This window comes from Theropithecus gelada, chromosome 10, assembly GCF_003255815.1.
Source record: "Theropithecus gelada isolate Dixy chromosome 10, Tgel_1.0, whole genome shotgun sequence".
NCBI classification, from domain to species: domain Eukaryota; kingdom Metazoa; phylum Chordata; class Mammalia; order Primates; family Cercopithecidae; genus Theropithecus; species Theropithecus gelada.
The window spans coordinates 59,090,886-59,113,181 of record NC_037678.1 but is presented as its reverse complement, the minus strand read 5'-3'; the positions used below and the strand labels follow the sequence as shown (position 1 = coordinate 59,113,181).

The 22,296-nt window shown below is 50.6% G+C and overlaps 1 protein-coding gene across 1 annotated transcript; it reads left to right on the top strand.

Moving 5' to 3' along the window:
• Nucleotides 1–2,535: 2,535 nt before the first annotated feature.
• SGK2 (SGK2, serine/threonine kinase 2) lies at nucleotides 2,536–21,712 on the top strand. The gene is given in 14 exon segments (XM_025400054.1): nucleotides 2,536–2,556; nucleotides 2,559–2,592; nucleotides 2,695–2,753; nucleotides 3,308–3,357; nucleotides 3,905–3,962; nucleotides 4,156–4,239; nucleotides 5,625–5,756; nucleotides 7,169–7,281; nucleotides 7,576–7,612; nucleotides 8,640–8,726; nucleotides 10,689–10,784; nucleotides 12,016–12,171; nucleotides 16,060–16,149; nucleotides 20,907–21,712. Coding segments are annotated over 14 exon segments (1,182 nt in total). The 3' UTR covers nucleotides 21,072–21,712.
• The last annotated feature ends 584 nt before the right edge of the window (nucleotides 21,713–22,296 follow it).

The following is a 22,296-nucleotide window of genomic DNA, read 5'->3' as shown; positions in this document are numbered from 1 at the left end:
CTGGGTATGTGTTTTGTCAACACGACATCCTGCTCATCATGAACTGGTTCCACATTTCTATTTTGTTCAGGATGGAAGGCTTTGATACTGTGCACTCAGGTTTTCTCTGGTCAACACTTCCAGATCCTCTGCATTTCAGAGCCCACAGAGAACCCCTGAGGCCACTGGGCTCAGTTCTGTCCGTGACCAACTTTCTGGGTCCTAGCCCCATGTGTCCCTCCCCTGTAGTATACTGTAGCCACACAAAAAGTTCGAGAAGGGCGGGGGCTGTGGGCCCATCAACTCCTTTATTCCCCAGAACACCTGCCCACCCCTCGGGTCCTTGGGAGAGGAAGGGACCCTGTGAGTACCTAATGACTGCCCCAGGAAGCAAGGCCTTCCTGAGCCAGGGGGCTCTCTGGGACCGTTTCTTACACAGCAGGACAGCTGTGGGCCAACCAGGCCTGCCCTGAGGACTGGGCCAGAGCCCTTGAGGGGACCGCAGGGAAAGGCCCAAAGGACCAAGTGCTCAGCAAAGACCAAGGCAGCCTGGACTGAGCTAGACACCCAGGCTCCAGGTTCCTTCCTCTGAAACATCTGCAGGTTTTTGGGAGGCGAAGGGGTCTCAGCTGCCATGGCTGACCTCTGTGGGACCTCTTCTTCAGCTCCAGATGGTCTCCACAGGGTTCATATACACAGGCTCCCTACACGCACGCATGCACGTGCATACACACACACACCCCCCCCCCAGAGTAAATTTACTGATATACACCAATATGAACACAGACACACAATGACTTACCTATACACACATATTAATAGATGCCCAGACTGCTCTGAACACACACCTTCAGAGATCCACACAGACTCACACTCACCCACATATACACACTGACACAGCACATTCACATACAAAGATACACACTGACATGTACTACACAGAGACACGCTGAAACACATCCATATACACACCACACACACTGAGAGGTACAGTGATACACAGAGTCACAGATGCACAGACATACGCTGATGTAATTGTACAACTGTGGTCACACTGACACATACATGCAATCATCTGCGCAGACTCATACAAACGGACACAAATACCTGAAATACAGAGCCACAGACAGACACACATGGAAGCACGGAATGCACAGAACACTCACACAGTACATACCATGCCGCACACACCGGGACCCACACAGTCTAACAAGCCCCAAGGGTCTCCAGGGCTCCCCTGGGGCTACTGCCCACCCCTCCCACCATCCCCGCCAGAGTAAGATGGTGTCCCCCAGGGAACAGAAGTCTCCAGTCCCATCTTAAGCTCTGCTGGATCCCTCGTGACATCAACCAGCCCCCTCGCGGCTGCTGGGAGCTGTGAGCTCTGTGCTGGGGCCAGGCCGGCACCGGGCACAGACACTTAGGCCCTTGTTGGGAGAACAGAGAGAGGCTCTCTTGTCCACTGCCTGTCTTCGGTTCCAACTGCTGGTTCTCCTAGAGGCCTCTCCTCAGACTCGCAGGTATGTGGGACCAGGGAGGCCAGGTCCTGGCAGAAGGGCCATTGGGGTCAGCCCAAGACAGGGTGTGGCAGTGTTGTGGGCTGTTTGCAGGAGCACACACGTCTGGCATTGGCTAGGGGCAGGCTGCACTTCCTTAGCAGTTCTACGGCTTGCTCTTAGGGCTTGGCAGGGCTGGGCCTCTCAGGGCAGCCCTGAGAGGGGCTGATGGGGGATCTTCTCAATTCCCCTTCACTTTCTCTATTCCCAAGAAGGCCATGAGGTTGGTGCCTCCAGGACCTGCCTTGTAAAGATAGGAAATCTCTACTCAGAGAGCTGGGCTGCAGCCCAGGCCCCACAGTGGGCCGAGACTAAGGTCTTGAGATGCACAGCAGCTGGGCTCTCAGGTGAGCTCTCTGCTCTCAGCCTTTGCCAAGCAAGGATGAGGCTGTGGGACCCCAAGCGATCTGTGGCGGGGCCTGGGCACCCTGGCCTCCTCTCCCCTGCAGAGTGGAACAAGGAAGACACTATTCCTGGCCACACAGATCAGCTGGTCACACCTTCTGTTGTTTGGCCCCGAATAGATACTGGCCAGTCTTGGGTGTCTCTGCGGCCCCAGCCCAGGGCTTCCACGGCAGTTGCATTTCCTGAGGCATTGGGCAGAATTCCCTGTGGTGAGGAGATCGTAGCACAGAGCCCAGCTGGGAATGCGCACAGTAATTCCGGGTTGCCATTGTTCCTCCGTGGGAGTCCGGAGAGCCCAGCCTGTGCCTTCACAAGGCTGTGTGGACTTAGGAAGGTCCTTTTTTAGGCACCAGGCCTTCCACCTGTGAAATGGGGGAAGGGTTCAGACTTTATGCCCTGAAAAGGTCCTTCCAGCCCTGGCCATCTGGGACTTCTGGGGCTACCCTGGCTCACAGGGTTCTTGCTGCCCTGGGTATCCCTAATTCTTGAAAAGAATCAGCCTGGGAGGGGCCACACTCTGACTATCCCCCTTTATCCCTTCTGAGATGTTTGTTAGAAAGTCTGGGTCCGGGGAATATCATTGTTTGTTCCATCCATGCAGGGGTTGCTTGCCTCTGGGGTAGGAAACCCTCAGGCGGAGGCAGGTGCACAGGTAGGGGAGGATGGAGAGGGCAGTGGTGCCTGAAGCCCTGGATGGGTGGAGCTGGCCCCACAACACCAGCTCTCTCATGCCTGCTCCTCCCTGTCCCCCCAGAGCTGCCTGATCATTGCTACAGAATGAACTCTAACCCAGCTGGGACCACCAGTCCACAGGTGAGTGGTTCTTGGTCCCCCACTCATCATCAGGGCGCTCACTTCCTCCTGAGGCTAAGGAAATCTGTGGAGACACCCACTAGCCCCATGGGCTGTCCCAGACAATGTCAGGGGCTCAGAGGATCACTGCGAGCACATAGAAATGAGCCACTTGCAAGGTGAATAGAGGAGAGGTTTGAAATAGGGCTTCACGATGGACTGGAAAAATCATGGGATTTGTCATGAAGACACCTGGCTTCTATCCCAACCTGGTTGCCTGTGAGACCCTGGGCAACTCCTCTCTGGGCCTCAGTTTCCTCACCTATTCAGTTAGCACAACAGCCAGCTGCCTCCCAAGGCTGTTTTGAGAAGTGGGTAAGACGGTGGATAAGTGGATTGGTGGGTGGGTAGAAGGAGGGAGGGAGGCAAGGAGGCGGGCAGGTGGGCAGGCAAAAAAAAGAAAAAGGCAGGCGGGCCTAGTAGAGTTGTTGGAGAAGGGATCAGGGCCTGGGCTAGGAGAAAGGGAGGTAGCCAGGGAGCAGGGATCTGCTGATCATAATCACTTCTTTCTTTAGCCCTCCAAGGCCAATGGGAACATCAACCTGGGGCCTTCAGCCAACCCAAAGTGAGTTCTGGTCCCTCAAGCACCGTTCCTACTTGACTCCCCTCATACCTGGCTCCCCTTGCCTTGGGAATAAAATTCAAATTATCTGGTCTAATATTCAATACTCTCTGCCATCTGGGCCCAGGACCTTTCCCCAGCTTTGTCTCCCACGAATTCCCCAGCAGCCTCTGCCCATGCTGAGCCCTCTTCCGGCAATGCCCCCGAAATGTCTGCATTGTTAGCAACTCCCCACACTTCAGGCCCTACTCAGGGGCTTTGGGTACCAGAACCCTGCCTCCTATGCAGGCCTTCTGTGCAGTGTGTCTGGTTTTATCTCCACTCTGCCTATTGTTTAACTTGAATTTGAGTTCCCCTGGGGCCAGGGTGAATCTTACAAGCCCTCTCTCGGCTGGGAGAACATGGCATTCTTCGGGGGTGAGGAGGCATGGCTGCTGGAAGGCTCTCTGTATTTCCCCACTCTAAAGTTAAAAAGAAGCCCAGGTTTGTTCTCAGGCACCAGCTGTCCAGACCCGCAAATGCTGATGCATGGTTTTCCGTCTTCCCCCAGTGCCCGGCCCACGGACTTCGACTTCCTCAAAGTCATCGGCAAAGGGAACTATGGGAAGGTGAGTGACTTGGTGAGGCTGGGAAGCCTGGGTCTTCCCTTCTGCAGCCTCTTTCAGCCCCTGCTGCCAGTTGTATGTGTGAAGAGAGAGCTCTCGTACCTGCAGACAAAAGCAGTGGCAGGCGGGAGGCCTCGTACTGCTGTTGGGAAGTCCAAAGTCACCTACAGGGCCTCAAATTTGTGTTTCTGCTCAGGTCCTGCTGGCCAAGCGCAAGTCTGATGGGACGTTCTATGCAGTGAAGGTGCTGCAGAAAAAGTCCATCTTAAAGAAGAAAGAGGTACCAGGGCTCGGGCACAGGCATTTCTTCTTCTGCTTCTCAAACCCCAGCCTAGGGTGGCTTTCAAAGATGGGTCCCACCTCTGACAGGTCCATGGGGCTGGGTGCAGAGGTGGTCACAACAAAGGGTAGAGGGCAGATGGTATGCAGGATGCTGGTCCTTCTCAAAGAAAGCAGGCCGAGCCACCTCACCACAGGCTTTCAGGAAAACCAGCCTGGCTTTGCCTTCCCCTGGGAAACGCAGGCTCCACGACGGCCAAGTCTTCTGCCCGCTCCCAGTGCCAGGCTCCCCATCTGTACAATGTGGAGCCTCACTTTCTTCTCTCTGAAGGCCTTCATGCCATCAGGCCATGTGACTGGAGTGCAGTAGTGCAATCACAGCTCACTGCAGCCTCAAACTCCTGGGCTCAAGCAATCCCCCCGCCTCAGCCTCCCAAAGTGCTGGGATTAGAGGCATGAGCTACATGCGCAGCACATCATGGACTTCTTTTTGTGTTGCTGAGACAGAGTCTTGTTCTGTCATCCAGGCTGGAGCGCAATGGCATGATCTCAGCTCACTGCAACCTCCACCTCCTGGGTTCAAGTGATCTCGTGCCTCAGCCTCCTGAGTAGCTGAGATTAAAGGCACCTGCCACTTCTCCTGGCTAACTTTTGTATTTTTAGTAGAGATGGAGTTTTGCCAAGTTGGTCAGGCTCCTGGCCTCAAGAGATCCACTGGCCTCAGCCTCCCAAAGTGCTGGGATTACAGGCATGAGCTACCACACTCAGCCCCATCGTGGATTTCTTGATGCCTCAGCTGACCTAAGTTCCTTTAACACCTGACTCCATTAGTAGGCCAGAGCAGGCCCAGAGGGAGGATTGCACAGGAGCTCAGGGGACTCAGAGAAAAGAGTGATTAATGTTAACAAGGTCTCCGTAGGGAGTGGGAATGGGAGGTTTTCCTGAGGAAGGCAGCGGTGCAGCTGGCCTTGATGGTGGGATTCTGATGGTCTGAAAAGAGGGTGCAACATCCAAGAAGAGGAAATATCACGAGCAAATGTGTGACCGTGGATAGTGCGTGGCTTCTTTCCCTTAGGAACTCATTTATGTGAGGCATCACACATGCTTTGCTTTTCACTCCAGGGGCAAGAAGCTCTGATCCAGGGGCTAGAGCTGTGCCTACATGGACTAGCTTAGGATGAGGCTGACCACCCTGAGCCCTGAATACTAAGCAAGGGACTTGGGCCTGGCTCTGAGGGCAATAGGGAGCCATTGTGGGTGTTTGAGCAGAGGCATGAGAAAGTCCTGAGTAGGATGACTCCCACCCACAAGCTTGTATGGACTGTGCCGGGATAAAAGGGGTGGTTGTGGGCTGTGACATGGACCCCTCTCTTTGTGACTCCACAGCAGAGTCACATCATGGCAGAGCGCAGTGTACTTCTGAAGAATGTGCGGCACCCCTTCCTCGTGGGCCTGCGCTACTCCTTCCAGACACCTGAGAAGCTCTACTTCGTGCTCGACTATGTCAACGGGGGAGAGGTGGGTGGGCCCACAGGGAGGCTTCCCTGGGCGGGCTGTCGGCTGGGAGCTGTCTATCCCGCATGCCCACTGCATGCCAAGTTCTGGAATGATCTCACCTCACCTTACAATAGACCCATTTTGTAGCTGAAGAAACTGAGGTTCAGGGAGGTAATCATTTGCTCAAGGCCACCCAGCCCATACCTGATAGAGTCAGGACTTGAATTCACATCTGTTAGACTGCCCAGCATAATGCTTTCTTGCCTTCCTCATTCAGAGTTGCCCATGGACACACTTTGATAGACCCAGGAAAGGTCAATGCTAAGAGGAGCTCGTGGTCAAGGTTTCCAGTGCTCCTATTTTGTCCCATAGGCCACAGGATGGGATTGACTCGTCACTCTGGTAAACAGAGACCTGAGGCCACCTGGTGACCCAGAAGCACATCTGGGACAAGCGGGGCGCCCTCCTGGGCTTCACTCTGTCTCTCTGGTCAAGATGGCAAAATGGGCCGGGCGCAGTGGCTCACGCCTGTAATCCCAGCACTTTGGGAGGCCGAGACGGGCGGATCACGAGGTCAGCAGATCGAGACCATCCTGGCTAACACGGTGAAACCCCGTCTCTACTAAAAAATACAAAAACTAGCCGGGCGAGGTGGCAGGTGCCTGTAGTCCCAGCTACTCAGGAGGCTGAGGCAGGAGAATGGCGTGAACCCAGGAGGTGGAGCTTGCAGTGAGCTGAGATCCGGCCACTGCACTCCAGCCTGGGCGACAGAGCGGGACTCCGTCTCAAAAAAAAAAGATGGCAAAATGTAGTGGGGCTCTACTCAGTGACCCCAGATTTAACCTGAGTGACCTCATGCCTTTCAGAATGATGCCAAGAGGGGGGTTTTTGTCCTGCAGCCCTAAGTGAAGGGCTTTTCATGCCAGCAAAATAGTCCAAAAACATTGGCCCATGGGTGGATCTAACCTGGGCTCAGTCTGACAGCCATATCATCTCATCGCCTGGATTGATGGAAAAGCGTATCTTTGAACCACGCAGGTTCAAATGCCAGCTCTGCCCCTTATAAGCTACATGACATTGGGCAAGTCACCTAACCACTCTGACCCTTCCTAGCTTCCTCTTACATGAAACTAGCATGACATTTGTACCTTGAAGGTTGTCATGAGGATTAAATAAGAGATGTGGAAAGGCCTGACTTGGAGCCTGGAACACAGGAGATGCTTAAGCAATGCTAACTTATCTCTTCTTCTGCTGACTCTTTGGACACCCAGGACTGCTGTGTGGGGCAAGGGTCGGCATGAACTCTTTTGGTAGGAAGATGCTGCAGGTTAGAGAGGGAGTGAGCTGGGCAGCCGCACAGGGCAGGGAGCAGGTGCGCCCTAGCCCTACAGTAGCCACCCAGTAACTCCTCTCACACTCCTCCTCCCCTCCAGCTCTTCTTCCACCTGCAGCGGGAGCGCCGGTTCCTGGAGCCCCGGGCCAGGTTCTACGCTGCCGAGGTGGCCAGCGCCATTGGCTACCTGCACTCCCTCAACATCATTTACAGGTGAGGCCTGCCTGTGGCTCAGAGCCAGGACCAGGTCCTTCTTGCTCCAACAGCTAGGGGTTGTGTGGACCCTAAAACCTGATGAAATCCTGGTGGAGTTGGTCCTTTGTTTTGGGTGGGGTTGGAGTCTCCTCCTCTGAGGTCCAAGTGCCCAGATTTCCTGGGCTCTCCCTCTGCGTCTCTGGGATCCTCCATGAATAGTTCTCCTGCCAGGACCACCCTGCCACCAGGTCTCCAACTCTCCTCACTAAACGACTGAGACACCTCAAGGCTCCTTTCTCTTATTTTCTGCAGGGACCTGAAACCAGAGAACATTCTCTTGGACTGCCAGGTTGGTGTGTGTGTGTGTGCGTGCACGTGTGTGTGTGTGTGCGTGTGTGCACGTGTGCATGTGGACATGGTTGCACAGGTACACTATCTGACCATGAGTCTGTGTGCATGGATGTGCATGCATTGTACATGCATGCATATAGGTAGAGGAGGCATTTGAGAATAAGCGTGTGTGTGCGCCCGTGCACAGGTACACACATGCATATGTGCACATGAGACTGTACAGGTATATATGTGCATGCATGTATACAAGGGGTAGGGGTGGAGCCAGGTAGGGCTGGTGGAGTTTGTCTTAGACTGGGCTCCATGGAAACAGACTCTGAGATGGAGAAGAGGCAGAAGCTTTGTTGGGGAACATTCTCAAGATATAACACTTTTAAAGGGGTGAAAAAACAGGATTGGGCAAATGAAGAAGCTCACCTGTGGTTGCCAGTGGAGCCTCAGCTGATCTTGCAGGGGTGGGGAGGGCCTAAGCCAGGATGGCTCTCTAGGATTGTCCCAAAGTGAGGCAAAGAGGATGGGCCTTTGTGCCCCTGGACATGGATTGCTCCTAAGGAATGGGCATAACTTTGGGTGCGGGCAATGTTCTAGCAGCAGGGGGATGGGGATAGGCATGGTTCTTCTGTACGCTGGTTTCAGGGATCCGGGCAGAACCCCACAGTATCTACTCACTCTACCTTCCTGCCCAGCTGCCACAAAGTGCGATTGCTTTCTGAGTCCCCAGCCTCTGTCTAGGGGGTTTCTGCCCACAAGGGCATCCTGAAGCTGCCACTGTTGTAGGGGTGGCTCTGAGTTTGTGATAAGCTGTGGGCAGAGAGTGGAACACATGTGCCCACCTGGCCCCCTGTGATGTTGCCGGTATCCAGTCCAGGACCCCTGGGTTGGTGTGGAGCCTCCAGTCTGTGCCTGGGCATCAGATCCCACAGCTGCTGCCCTGGGGTGTGACATCCGGGCTTTGGGGTTAGGCCTGGCCATACCCTTGGCCACCCTCATACCACCCTCCGGCCCATGCCCTCCCTCATTCTCAGGGACACGTGGTGCTGACGGATTTTGGCCTCTGCAAGGAAGGTGTAGAGCCTGAAGAGACCACATCCACGTTCTGTGGTACCCCCGAGGTAAGCGTAAACATCCCAGGAGAGTGGAGGTCATGAGTGGGTGAGGCCACAGCTCCTGATTACAGCCAACAGGTTACAGCAAAGGGGGCTCACTCCTTTGACCCAAGCACTTCTCCTGAGTTGGCTGTACACTGAACCTTGGTTTCCTCATCTGTGTAATGGAGGCACCAGCTCTAGGACTACTGAGACCCAGCCAGCTAGCCGCTGGTGAAGCTCTACTGCAGTGCTATCCAGTAGAAATAGAAATAGAAACGCAGGCCAGGCGCGGTGGCTCACACCTGTAATCCCAGCACTTTGGGAGGCTGAGGTGGGCAGATCACCTGAGGTCAGGAGTTCGACACCAGCCTGGCCAACATGGCGAAACACTGTCTCTACTAAAAACACAAAAATTAGCCAGGCGTGGTGACAGGCGCCTGTAATTCCAGCTATTTGGGAGGCTGAGGCAGGAGAGTTGCTTGAACCTGGGAGGCAGAGGTTGCAGTGAGCCGAGATCGCGCCGTTGCACTCCAGCCTGGGGGACAAGAGCAAGACTTTGTCTCAAAAACGAACAAACAAACAAAAAAACCTTTATTTGAACTCCCGCCAATATTAGACCTTGGACCTTGGGCCTGAAGGGGTCCCCAGTGGCTAGACAGATGTCAGGGTGAGGGTTGGAGGGCCGAGGCTACAGACTGGGAGGCTCCTCCCCACCTGGCATGAGACAAGACCTCAGCTGCTCTCTTTTTCTCCATATGCTTGAAAAGTTGGGTCTTGGATCTAATGGCCTCCTCACTTTGGTTCTAGGGTAGCTGATGGTCAGATGACCTCTCTGAGCAGGAGCCATTGTCTGTGTTTGTGTATGGCGGGTGGTGTTTGCTGGATAAAGCCAGCCCCCCAAAGCCTGGCAGTCCAGCCATCCCTTCCTTGAACGTTGCTAGGGACAGGAGCAAAGGATATGGAACCCCAGCTCATGTAGGAGACATGTGGCCCCAACACATCACCTAACCATGACTCAGCCACTTCCACAGTGTTGGAGGGCACAGGCAAGAGTAGCCATGGTTGCTCCCATTGTTCGAGGGCCAGCACATATGTTAGCATCTTAGAACAGCGTCTAGGAGGGATTTGGCATCTTCATTTTTTCAATGAGAAAACCAGGTTCTGAGAGGTTAAATGCCCTGGCTGAGACCATACACCAACCGGGGCTCAGGTCTGTGTGACTCTGCCCTTCCTAGACCCACACAGTCTCTCAGAGCAGCTTTTCCTGTTGGTGAGAACTTGCCCCTGACTCAGTGGTAGAGACACTAGGCTAAGAAATCAGTAAGCCTCTTTTTTTTGTTCCCAGGTTCTCTTCCTCAGGCAAGACATACAGGCATGGTGTGCATTTATTTATCAATAGCACAGGGGTCACCCCCTCCTTCCTGACCCTCTCGTCTGACCCTAGGGTTTCCAGCACAAGGATATACCACATTTACTTTTACTTACACTCACATTCGTCTCCACACTGCCCTGTGAGCGTACTCCCAGGGCCTTCCATTCCCAGGACACGATAGCCCGCTGAATGCCTTAGCATAAATACAAAAAGGCATCCCCTCCGGGCAGACTAATTAGAAAAAGCACCCCTTGAAACAAAAATAAAGTTGACAGATAATACCTCTGAAATAGTGTTGTGGCTTGGTGAGTGGATCACAGCCATGACTGCAGCCCCCTTTACCCTTTTGGCTGATGCTTTTGTGTGGTACACACCATGTAAATTGCACAAAGCAGCCCTGGCTGACCTCTTCTACGTCCCCAACCCGTGGCAAAGGGCCCTGCAGAAAGCAGGCCTTTGGTGAATGACTGATGAATGAACACATGCACAGCCACAGAGCACACGCACAGCAAGGTCAGCTCTTGGTCATCTTCCTCCAAGTGCCTTATTTACAGATGCGGCAACTGAGGCTTAACAACTTATTTCATTCAGATAAGTGTGTTTCCTTCTGACAGTACTTGGCACCTGAAGTGCTTCGGAAAGAGCCTTATGATCGGGCGGTAGACTGGTGGTGCTTGGGGGCAGTCCTCTACGAGATGCTGCACGGCCTGGTAAGTCGGGGGTAGCCATCTACAAGGGCCATCTGGCTAGCGATGGGTCTATCTCTCATGTGGTCTACACAAGCTCTGCCCAGGAAAATGAGCAAGCCATCTCTTTATTCCAGACTAAAAAAGATAACGCCAAAGCAGATATGCGAATTATTTTTTTTCCCAATAATGTTAGTTTAGGCCAGGAGCGGTGGCTCACACCCATAATCCCAGCACTTTGGGAGGCTGAGGCAGGTGGATCACCTGAGGTCAGGAGTTTAAGACCAGCCTGGTTAACATGCTGAAACCCCATCTCTACTAAAAATACAAAAATTAGCTGGGCATGGTGGCGAGCACCTATAATCCCAGTTACTCGGGAGGCTGAGGCAGAAGAATCACTTGAACTTGGGAGGCAGAGGCTGCAGTGAACCGAGATCGCACCACCGCACATCCAGTCTGGGTGACAGAGGGAGACTCTGTCTCAAAAAAAAAAAAAAAAAAAAAGTTAGTTTAGCACTTTATTGTTTACAACACACTGTCTCACCTTGGGTGCCTCAAAATAGCCTTTGGAGACTGACAGAAGGAAATGGAATTATTCATATTTTGCTGATAGGGAAATGGAGACCAAGAGAGATCACAGTCCTGATAGGCTGTGGAACCACCCCTGGCCCCAGTCCTAGGCTGCCTGCTTAGGTAGAGGCATGTGTAGATTTGCCCTAGGTCATGCTTTGCTTTGGGGGTGGTTTCACCAACATAGCTTGGTTCCTAGGAAGGAACAGACTCTGGATTAAGGGGAAGGAACAGCTGGAAGAGGCTTGGGAGGAAGAATAGTAAGAAAGAGAAGGGGACCCTGGATATGGTTTGGGGCCTGGCTCTCTTCCTAACTGCAGCATAATTGCTCTGAGTCTTGTTTTCTTATCTGAAAAATTACAGCTCTCTTGGAGGATAGTTATGAGACTGGGGTAAAATGATGAAGGTGAAAGTGCAAATGTTGCCAAATGCAAAGTTGGTGAGCAAGCTAGATGAAAAGAGATGGGCCTCACACTGGTGGGAAGAGGCTTCTGGCCTTCCTAGCAACTCTCTCCATCGTGCCGGAAACCTGGAGTCCTGTCTCTTTCCAGTCTGCCATGCGAGCCATTGCACAAGACGGGGGTCATGCTGAGTCCTCCCAGCCGCCCACCTTGCTCCAAGTCTACCGGAGCCTGTGTTCACTTTTGCATGGGTGATCCTCCAGTTGCTCTCCCTCTCTCCCCAGCCACCCTTCTACAGCCAAGACGTGTCCCAGATGTATGAGAACATTCTGCACCAGCCGCTACAGATCCCTGGGGGCCGGACGGTGGCCGCCTGTGACCTCCTGCAAAGCCTTCTCCACAAGGACCAGAGGCAGCGGCTGGGCTCCAAAGCAGACTTTGTAGGTGACCTACCAGTGGAGCACTGGCCCCCAAGGGGCTCGCAGCTTCCTGCAGAGGCAGCTCAGAAGCACATTAACATGCATCCCGCTGCCCTCTAAAACCAGACACTGCTCACTTGTTCATTTGGAAATTCACTACTGCTACTAACTGACTGCTTTCTCTAGTCTAGTTCTCTTAGTCAATCAATATTTACTAAGCACCAACTATGTGCCAGGTATTGAGCTAGGTGTTAGGGATTCAATAGACTCGGTCTCTGCCCTTATTAAGTTTGGGGTGGGGGCCGGGTGCAGCGTTCATGCCTGTAATCCTAGCACTTTGGGAGACCAGAGCAGGTGAATCACCTGAAGTCAGAAGTTTGAGACCAGCCTGGCCAACATGTTATAAACCCCACCTCTACTAAACATACCAAAAATTATCTGGGCGTGGTGGTGGGCACCTGTAATCTTGGCTACTTGGGAGGCTAAGGCAGGAGAATCACTTGAACGTAGGAGGCGGAGGTTGCAGTGAACTGAGATTATGCCATTGCACTCCAGCCGGGGCAACAAGCAGAAATCCATCTCAAAAACAAAAACAAAAAGTCTGGGGTTGGGGGTAGGCAAAAAACCCAAACATTATATATAATTATCACAAGATATGACAAATATCAGGAAGAAAATGAACAATGAGCTGAGATAAACAATAATGGGAGGGGAGCAAATTAATACTGGCATTGTCAGGGAGTTCTCTCTGAGGGGGTGACAATTAAGCTGAGGCTTGAAGGATGAGAAAGAGGCAGCCATGAAGACAGCTGGGCAAAGGCTCCCCAGACACAGGGCACAGCATGTGCAGAAGTCCTGCTATGGGAACAAGGAGGAGAGTGGCAAGTTTTAGGGTGTTTTGAGCAGAGGTGTGGCATGACCTGATTTAAGTTTATAGAAGATTCCTCTGGCTTCTTTGTGGAGAGTGGACTGCATTTGCTTTTTTTTTTTTTTGAGACGGAGTCTCGCTCTGTTGCCACGCTGGAGTGCAGTGGTGCAATCTCAGTTCACTGCAACCTCCACCTCCCGAGTTCAAGAGATTCTCCTGCCTCAGCCTCCAGAGTAGCTGGGACTATAGGCACATACCACCACGCCCAGCTCATTTTTGTATTTTTAGTAGAGATGGGGTTTTACCATGTTGGCCAGATGGTCTCGATCTTTTGACCTCATGATCTGCCCGCCTCGGCCTCCCAAAGTGCTGGGATTACAGGTGTGAGCCACCATGCCTGGCCTTTTTTTTTTTTTTGAGACTGAGTCTGGCTCTGTCGCCCAGGCTGGAGTGCAGTGGCGTGATCTCGACTCACTGCAACTTCCACCTCCCAGGTTCAAGCAATTCTAACGCCTCAGCCTACTGAGTAGCTGGGACTACAGGCACCCGCCACCATGCCTGGCTAATTTTTGTATTTTTTTTAGTAGAGACGAGGTTTCACCATGTTGGCTAGGCTGGTCTCGAACACCTGACCTCAAGTGATCTGCCCGCCTCAGCCTCCCAAAGTGCTGGGATTACAGGCATGAGCCACTGTGCCCAGCCAGCATTTGCTTTTTACAAATATCTGAGCACTTCTTCCTTGCCAGACCCCAGGCTGGGCAAATGGGATATAGGGATAAATGATTCATAGTCCATTCTTAGCAAATTCATTGTATTCATTCATTAAAGTGGCACTTTAAAAATAATCCTACTTTTTAAATTTAACACAAGATAATTTGGATTTACAAAAAGAAGGCCACAATACTTTTCTCACCAGGAGTTTGCTTTCTTTTCTAACACAGTGGTTAAGATGAATGGACTAGGCCAGGTGCAGTGGCTCACACCTGTAATCCCACCACTTTGGGAGGCCAAGACGGGCGGATCACCTGAGGTCAGGAGTTCGAGTCCAGCCTGGCCAACATGGTGAAACCCGGTCTCTACTAAAAGTACAAAAATTAGCCTGGCGTGGTGGTGGGCGCCTGTAATCCCAGCTACTCAGGAGGCTGAGACACGAGAATTGCTTGAACCTGGGGGTGGGTGGAGGTTGCAGTGAGCTGAGATGGGTGCCACTGCACTCCAGCCTCAGCAACAGAGTGAGACTCTATCTCACAAAAAAAAAAAAGAATGGACTATGAGGCAGACTACTTGGGTTCAGATCCCTCCTTCACCACTTACCGGTTACAGGACCTCGGATGTGTTGCTTAATTTCTCTCTGTGAGCCGCAGTTTCCCCATTGTAACACCTAACATAGCTGTTTTGAAGATCAAATTGATTTGTATTAATGTATGCAAAGTGCTCTCAGCAGTGTCTGGCGCACAGTAAGTGCTTTTTAAGTGTTTGTACCAAAAGCTTTACATTTCAGTTACTGTAAATTATAACAACATTTAGGGCATCTGCTGCCTACTCCTGGCCAGCTTAAAGAACAGGGGTTTCCATGAAGATAAGTCTCCTGTTCCAAGCAAAAATTTGCATCTTAAAAAAAAAAAGTATGACTCTTAAAATAAGTTATACAGGCCGGGCGCGGTGGCTCAAGCCTGTAATCCCAGCACTTTGGGAGGCCGAGACGGGCGGATCACGAGGTCAGGAGATCGAGACCATCCTGGCTAACACGGTGAAACCCCGTCTCTCCTAAAAAAAATACAAAAAAACTAGCCGGGCGAGGTGGCAGGCGCCTGTAGTCCCAGCTACTCGGGAGGCTGAGGCAGGAGAATGGCGTGAACCCGGGAGGCGGAGCTTGCAGTGAGCTGAGATCCGGCCACGGCACTCCAGCCTGGGCGATAGAGCGAGACTCCGTCTCAAAAAAAAAATAAATAAATAAGTTATACATTCACATAGATCAAAATTCAAAGGGTACAAAAGAGTATCCAGAAAAAGTCCTTCCAGCCACCTAGTTCCTCAATTCAGAGGCAACCAGTGTTACCAATTTCTCGGGTATTCTTTTGGAGGCTTTATTTATTTTTATTTTGTGGCAGAGTCTTGCTCTGTCGCCCAGACTGGAGTGCAGTGGCATGATCTCGGCTCACTGCAACCTCTGCCTCCTGGGTTCAAGTGATTCTCCTGCCTCAGCCTCCCAGGTAGCTAGGATTATAGGCACACACCACTACGCCTGGCTAATTTTTCTATTTTTGTAGAGATGGGGTTTCACCATGTTGGCCAGGTTGGTCATGAACTCCTGACCTCAGGTGATCCACCCGCCTTGGCCTCCCAAAGTGCTGGGACTACAGGCATGAGCCACCGCACCCAGCCTCTTATGGAGATATTTTGGATCTGAGTTGTTAACCAGCCCACTGGGGTTCCTGATATAGGGAGGCGGAGAATGATTATTTGAGAAACACAGACAGAGGATGTGATGGAAAGAAGTTGGTGCCAATGTTGATTTTGATTAGGAAAGGTGGTGAATCATGACCAGGGCTGAGTCCTAAAATCTGGTTGTCTGGGAATCCGAAGGTCTTCTTGGGGGCTTTATTTTTCAAGCCTTCCCTAGTGAGTTGATTTAGTCTATTTCTCTTCTTTGCATACTGGAAAACTCAAGATGTACTGAAGCAGAGTGAGGGGAGGGGTCCCCAAGCTCCCGCTGGTACTTCCCCACCCCTAGAGCAGATTCTGCTGTCTTATTCACTGACACCCCCAAAGCCTAGCAAGGGGTCGGTGCCCAGAGAAGATGCTCAGTAAATAGTTTTGGAATAAACAGATGCTGTAGTGGGGAGAAGGGTTTGGATTCTGGATGATGGGAGAGGGTTGGCTACAAAACTCTCTTGTCCCAGGAAACCGGCCAGAACTGCAAGTTAATTTCCAGTTGACAGCCAGTTGCTGGTGGAGCTCTGGAGGATGTGGGAGTGAGGTGAGAACACCCATGGGGAGGGCTACTTCTAACTAGCACCTTTTTTCTGCACTTCCTGCAGCTGGAGATTAAGAACCATGTATTCTTCAGCCCTATAAACTGGGATGACCTGTACCACAAGAGGCTAACTCCACCCTTCAACCCAAATGTGGTAAGAGGTCACAGCATTCTAGATTCTGGATTTCCGGGGCTGGGGGAGTTTGCTATGTGTACCAACTCTCCTTATCCAGATGGAAAAACTGGGGGTCCAAGAAGCTCAGGCATTTGTCCTAGGCTACACAGTCAGTTAGAGGTAGAACTGGTCCTGACCACAGGTGCAGCTCTTGGATAAAGAGCCATGTTGCTGCTCCTTTACCTTTAGCACCAATAAATACCTCTGACTTCAGAGCCTTTTACAGTTTGTGTGTCACGTAGCACACCCACATAGGGCCAAGCCCTTTAAAAATATTTTATCTTTTTCTATTTATAGACTTTTTCCTGATAATAAAAATGACATATATTCTTACAAAAAGTATGTAAAACACTGGCCAGGCGCGGTGGCTCACCACTGTAAATCTCAGCACTTCGGGAGACTGAGGTGGGCAGATCACTTAAGGGCAGATCACTGAGGTCAGCCCGGCCATTTTTAGGTTCTTGATTCGTACCACCTTTTCACTGTGTGGAAGGAAGAACTAACCAGTGTAGCCAACATGGTGAAACCCCATCTCTACTAGAAATACAAAAATTAGCCAGAAGTGGTGGTGCACACCTGTAATCCCAGCTACTCGGGAGGCTGAGGTGGGAGAATAGCTTGAACCCGGGAGGCAGGGGTCACAGTGAGCCAAGATCATGCCATTGCACTCCAGCCTCGGCAACAGAGGGAGACTTTGTCTCAAAAAAAAAAGAGGAATGTATGTAAAACAGAAAAGTTTAAAGTAGCGGTGGGGAAATGCTTATTATCTCACTACTTAAGGGAAACCACTGGCATATTTCCTTCCAGTCACTTTTCTATGTGTTTTTTTGTTTTGTTTTGTTTTTTCTTGAGATGGAGTCTCACTCTGTTGCCCAGGCTGGAGTGCAGTGGCGCCACCTCAGCTCACTGCAAGCTCCGCCTCCCAGGTTCATGCCATTCTCCTGCCACAGCCTCCCGAGTAGCTGGGACTACAGGTACCTACCACCATGTCCGGCTAATTTTGTTTTTGTATTTTTAGTAGAGATGGGTTTTCACCGTGTTAGCCAGGATGGTCTCAATCTCCTGACCTCGTGATCCGCCCACCTCAGCCTCCCAAAGTGCTGGGACTACAGGCGTGAACCACCGTGCCCAGCCTGGGTTTTTTTTTTTCTAACCTAATTAGGTCCTACTTTATAATATCTATATGTGTATGTGTGTGTATCTATTCATCTATATATCTTCCTCCTTTTTTGGCTAAAAACTATGTTGTTATAATTTCCTCATGTCATAAAAAATTTATAAGTACAATTTTTAGTGGCTGCATAATATTTCAATCCTATGTTGGTAACATAATTTACTCACCCATGTTCCTAATGGCAATCTTCTGGTTGTTACTATGTTTTTTCTTTATAATGATGTCCTGATGAACAGCTTTAAGTATATGTCTTTGTCCAGAATTCTGGCTATTTCCTTAAGATGGATTCCAGATGGGGGTTCCCAATGCTCACATTTTCAGATTCTCTCTCTTTTTTTTTTTCTCCTTGAGACAGAGTCTTGCTCTGTTGCCCAGGTTGGAGTGCAGTGGCATGATCTCAGGTTCAAGCAATTCTCATGTCTCAGCCTCCCGAGTAGCTGTGATTGTAGGCATGTGCCACCACGCCTGGCTAATTTTTGTATTTTTAGTAGAAACGGGGTTTCACCATATCGGCCAGGCTGGTCTCGAACTTCTGGCCCCAAGTGATCCACCTGCATTGGCCTCCCAAAGTGCCGGGATTACAGGCGTGAGCCACCACACCCGGCCATTTTTAGGCCTTTTCACTGTGTGGAAGGGAGAACCATCTACTGCCTACCAGCGGCACCTGCTGGAGAGTTCTCATCTTACTTGCACTCTGAAGCATGTGTTGTTATTGTTTTTAAGTTTGCAAATTTGGTAAGTAAAAAACAGCATCTCTTAATTGTTTTAATTTATATTTCTCTGTCTTATAGTAAAGATGGTTAGTTTTTTAAATTTATTTATTTTTTGAGATAGGGTCTCACTCTATCACCCAGGCTGGTGTGCAGTGGCATGATCTCTGCCTATTGCAACCTCCACCTCCTGGGCTCAAGCCATCCTCCTATCTCAACCTCCCGAGTAGTTGGGAGGTGGGTGCCACTACCCCTAGCTAATTTGTATTTTTTGTACATATGAGGGTTTTCTATGTAGCCCAGGCTGATCTTGAACTCCTGGGCTCAACTGATCCACCCCCTCAACTTCCCAAAGTGATGGAATAACAGGTGTGAGCCACCACACCTGGCCAGTTTTTATTTTCATTTTCATTTTTATTTTATTTTATTGAGATGGAGTCTCACTTTGTTGCCCAGGCTGGAGTGCAGTGGCGCAATCTCGGTTTATGGCAACCTCTGTCTCCTTGGTTCAAGCAGTTCTCCTGCCTCAGCTTCCTGAGTGACTCGGACTACAGGCATGTGCCACCACACCTGGCTAATTTTTGTATTTTTAGTAGAGATGGTGTTTTGCCACGTTGGCCAGGCTGGTCTTGAACTCCTGACCTCAAGTGATCTGACCACCATAGCCTCCCAAAGTGCTGGGATTACAGGCATGAGCCACCGTGCCTGGCTTTTATTTTTTATATTTTTGAGATGGAGTCTTGCTCTGTTGCCCAGGCTGAAGTGCAGTGGCACGATCTCAGCTCACTGCAACCTCTAGCTCTGCAAGTTCAAGCAATTCTCGTGCCCTAGCCTTCCGAGTACCTGGGACTACAGGCGTTTAGCACCACGCTTGGCTAATTTTTTTGTTGTTGTATTTTCAGTAGAAACAGAGTTTCACCATGTTGGCCAGGCTGGTCTCGAACTCCTGACCTCAAGTGATCCTCCCGCCTTGGCCTCCCAAAGTGCTGGTTTTGCAATGTTAATTGGTAGTAGCAGTGTGAATGAAAGGAGCCCTATTGGAGGTGGGCATTTGAGGCTGTGTGGTCTACCTGTAAAGCGTGGTGCCAAGCCCCTTCCATCGAAACAGCCTGCATACGAAACACTGCCAATGTTAATTCACCATTTACATTTCTCCTTTCGTGAATTACCTATTCATGAACTTGTCTTTGGGCACTGGATCAGATAGGATACACTCAGGCCAGGCACCAGAAAAGCTTCTTTTCCTTGGAATTTTAAAAAGACAGTAAAGACAATGTCAAACTGATACCCTGGAGAGAGAATCATACATGGAATGCCAGGCACAGATGCATGGACTTTAGAATGAGACACTCCAAAGCTGGATTCCTGGTTTTGCCACCTACCATTTGTGAGGTCTTCAGTAAGTTTCTTTAGTATCATTTTCTTCTAGGGTCACACAACTAATAAGGGCCAGGATACACATTCTGGTCTTGGAACTCTGAGTGCTGGGCTGGGACTACCTTGTCTTGTAGCCTTATTGAGAAGCTGGAAACTGATCTGTTTGGCTCCATAGCCCAACTTGCACACTAAAGAAGATTTGCAAGCCCTTCCCCTTCCTCGGCTGCTTACTTTATAAAACTGAGGCCTCCTCCTCGGAGAGACTGTATTGGTTAGCTCTTGGTGCATAACAAGCAACTCCAGAGCTAGGTGGTTTAAAACAACAATCTTTTGGCCAGGCATGGTAGCTCATATCTGTAACCCCAGCACTTTGTGAGGCCGAGCCATTACCATTGCTTGAGGCCAGGAGTTCAAGACCAGCCTGGGCAACATGGTGAGACCCCATCTTTATAGAAAAATAGAAAATTAGCCAGGTGTGGTGCTGCATGCCTGTAGTCCCAGCAGGAGGCCGAGGTGGGATGTCGAAGCTGTAGTGAGCTGTGATCATGCCAGTGCAGTCCAGCCTGGGTGACACGGCAAAAAAGACCTTGTCTCTTAAAAAAAAATTATTTTGTTCGGATTCTATGTGTTTTTTTTTTTCAGTCTGAGCCAGGCCAGCTGGTCTCTGTGGAGCTCTCTCACGTCTGTGGTCAGCTAGCGGGACAGTTGGCAGTTGTTGATCTAGAATTGCCTCACTCCCATGCCTGGGAGTTGGCAGGCAACCAGGGCAACTGAGTTCTTCACGAAGCCTCTCATGCTCCAGCAGGCTAGTCTGGGGCTGTTCACATGGTGGCCTCAGGGTTAGAAGTACAGCAAGAGAGCAACTTCTGATGTACATTTTTCAAGCCTCTGCTTGTGTCATATTTGGTAATGTCCCATTGGCCTAACGAAGTCATGTGGCTAACTTACATTAAAGGAATGGAGAAATAGACTCCACCTCTAGATGGGAAATGGAGAATTTGTGATCATTTTTGTAATCTCCCTCACAGGTCTTCCTCCAAAATAGCTAAAGCAGCCCCAATCTCCACCATACTATCCTATTTTATCTTCTTCACAGGACCTGTCACCATCCTAAGTTATCTATTTGTACACATGCTTATTATCAATCCTCCTACCCCCTACACAGTGTAAGCTCCATGAATACAGGGGCTCACTTTGCCTTGTTCTCCTGTGTTCCCAGCGCCATGAACAGTACCTGGTAGGCATTCAGTAAGTATATATTGATTAACTAACTCGTCTAAGGATTGGTGTAGAGGCAGAATACCAGGAGGTGAGAGGATAAAATGATCACTGTAAATGCACAGGAAAGTGACAGTCAAGTATGGATGACTAGGAAGCATGGGGCACTCACAGAGGCCTGACATCCCTGAGGATTTGGGCTCCTTTGGCAGCTCTGACCCCGGTGTTTTCTTCTCATCGTTGGCTTTCATTGACAGGCAGGACCTGCTGACTTGAAGCATTTTGACCCAGAGTTCACCCAGGAAGCTGTGTCCAAGTCCATTGGCTGTACCCCTGACACTGTGGCCAGCAGCTCTGGGGCCTCAAGTGCATTTCTGGGATTTTCTTACGCGCCAGAGGATGATGACATCCTGGATTGCTAGAAGAGAAGCACCTGTGAAACTACTGAGGCCGGCTGGTATTAGTAAGGAATTACCTTCAGCTGCTAGGAAGAGCGACTCAAAGTAACAATGGCTTAAATGAGAAGCAGGTTTATTTTTTCCACCACATAAAAGAAAAATAACGTTACGGAGTCCAGGGCTGGCAGGACAGGTCATCAGCTACTCAGAGGCTGTATTTCTGCCCTGCCAACCTTGACAAATGGCTTCCAATGTTGGGTTTGCTACAAGATGGTTACTGGAGCTCTAGCTGCCAATTTTGTGTTTGGGGAAAGGAAAACAGAGGAAAGGGGGAGAAGAGCAAAGGGTGCTTTTAAAGAGCTTTCCCTCTGCTTCCATCTCACTAACCACCCACCCCTACCTGGAATGGAGGCTGGGAGATGTGGCTTATTTGCTGGGTACGTGACTATCCCTTATAACAAAGGGGTTCTGACACTAAGGGAGAAGGGGAGAATGTTGGGTAGGCAGCCAGCACGCTTTACCAGAGGGCCTCCTGGTGTTTGGATTTTGATCTCAATGTGTAAAATGACAGAGATGTAACAAGCTTATCGGGTATCAATATCTCTAATTGTTCTATGTTGATGATATCTGTCTTTGTTGCGGGTAATATTGGACATTTGTTATTGGGTCTGGGTGCCTGGTATCTGAACCACCCTTCTTGTCTCCAGGGAATCCCCTGTTTTATGAGACTTAATGGGGGGCAATAACTACCTCCACTTAGGTTCCAGCAATTCTCCTGCCTCAGCCTCCTGAGTAGCTGGGATTACAGGCATGCACCACCACGCCTGGCTAATTTTGTATTTTTAGCTGAAAATGCTAGACACCGACTTTCCCAGCCTCCCCTTAGCCAGGGCCAGGCATGGGGACCAGGGATGCACCCATGCCACACTTGGACTCAGGAAAGGAATCAGGAGTGCTCTTTTATGTGGTAACTGTGGCAGCAGTATCCACAAAATTGAGTTCCTGGTGTAGAAGTGGCAAGGATGCAAACTGTAGCAGTTGGTGCTCAATGGCAACAACTCCATCAGACCAGCCCTGCAATGTCATTCCTGGAAGCCTCAAGTCTTTTCTTTTTTCGGACAGTCTTGCTTTGTTGCCCAGGCTGGAGTATAGTGGTGCTATCTCAGCTCACTGCAACCTCCGCCTCCCGGGTTCAAGTGATTCTCCTGCCTCAGCCTCCCTAGTAGGTGGAACTATAGGCACGCGCCAT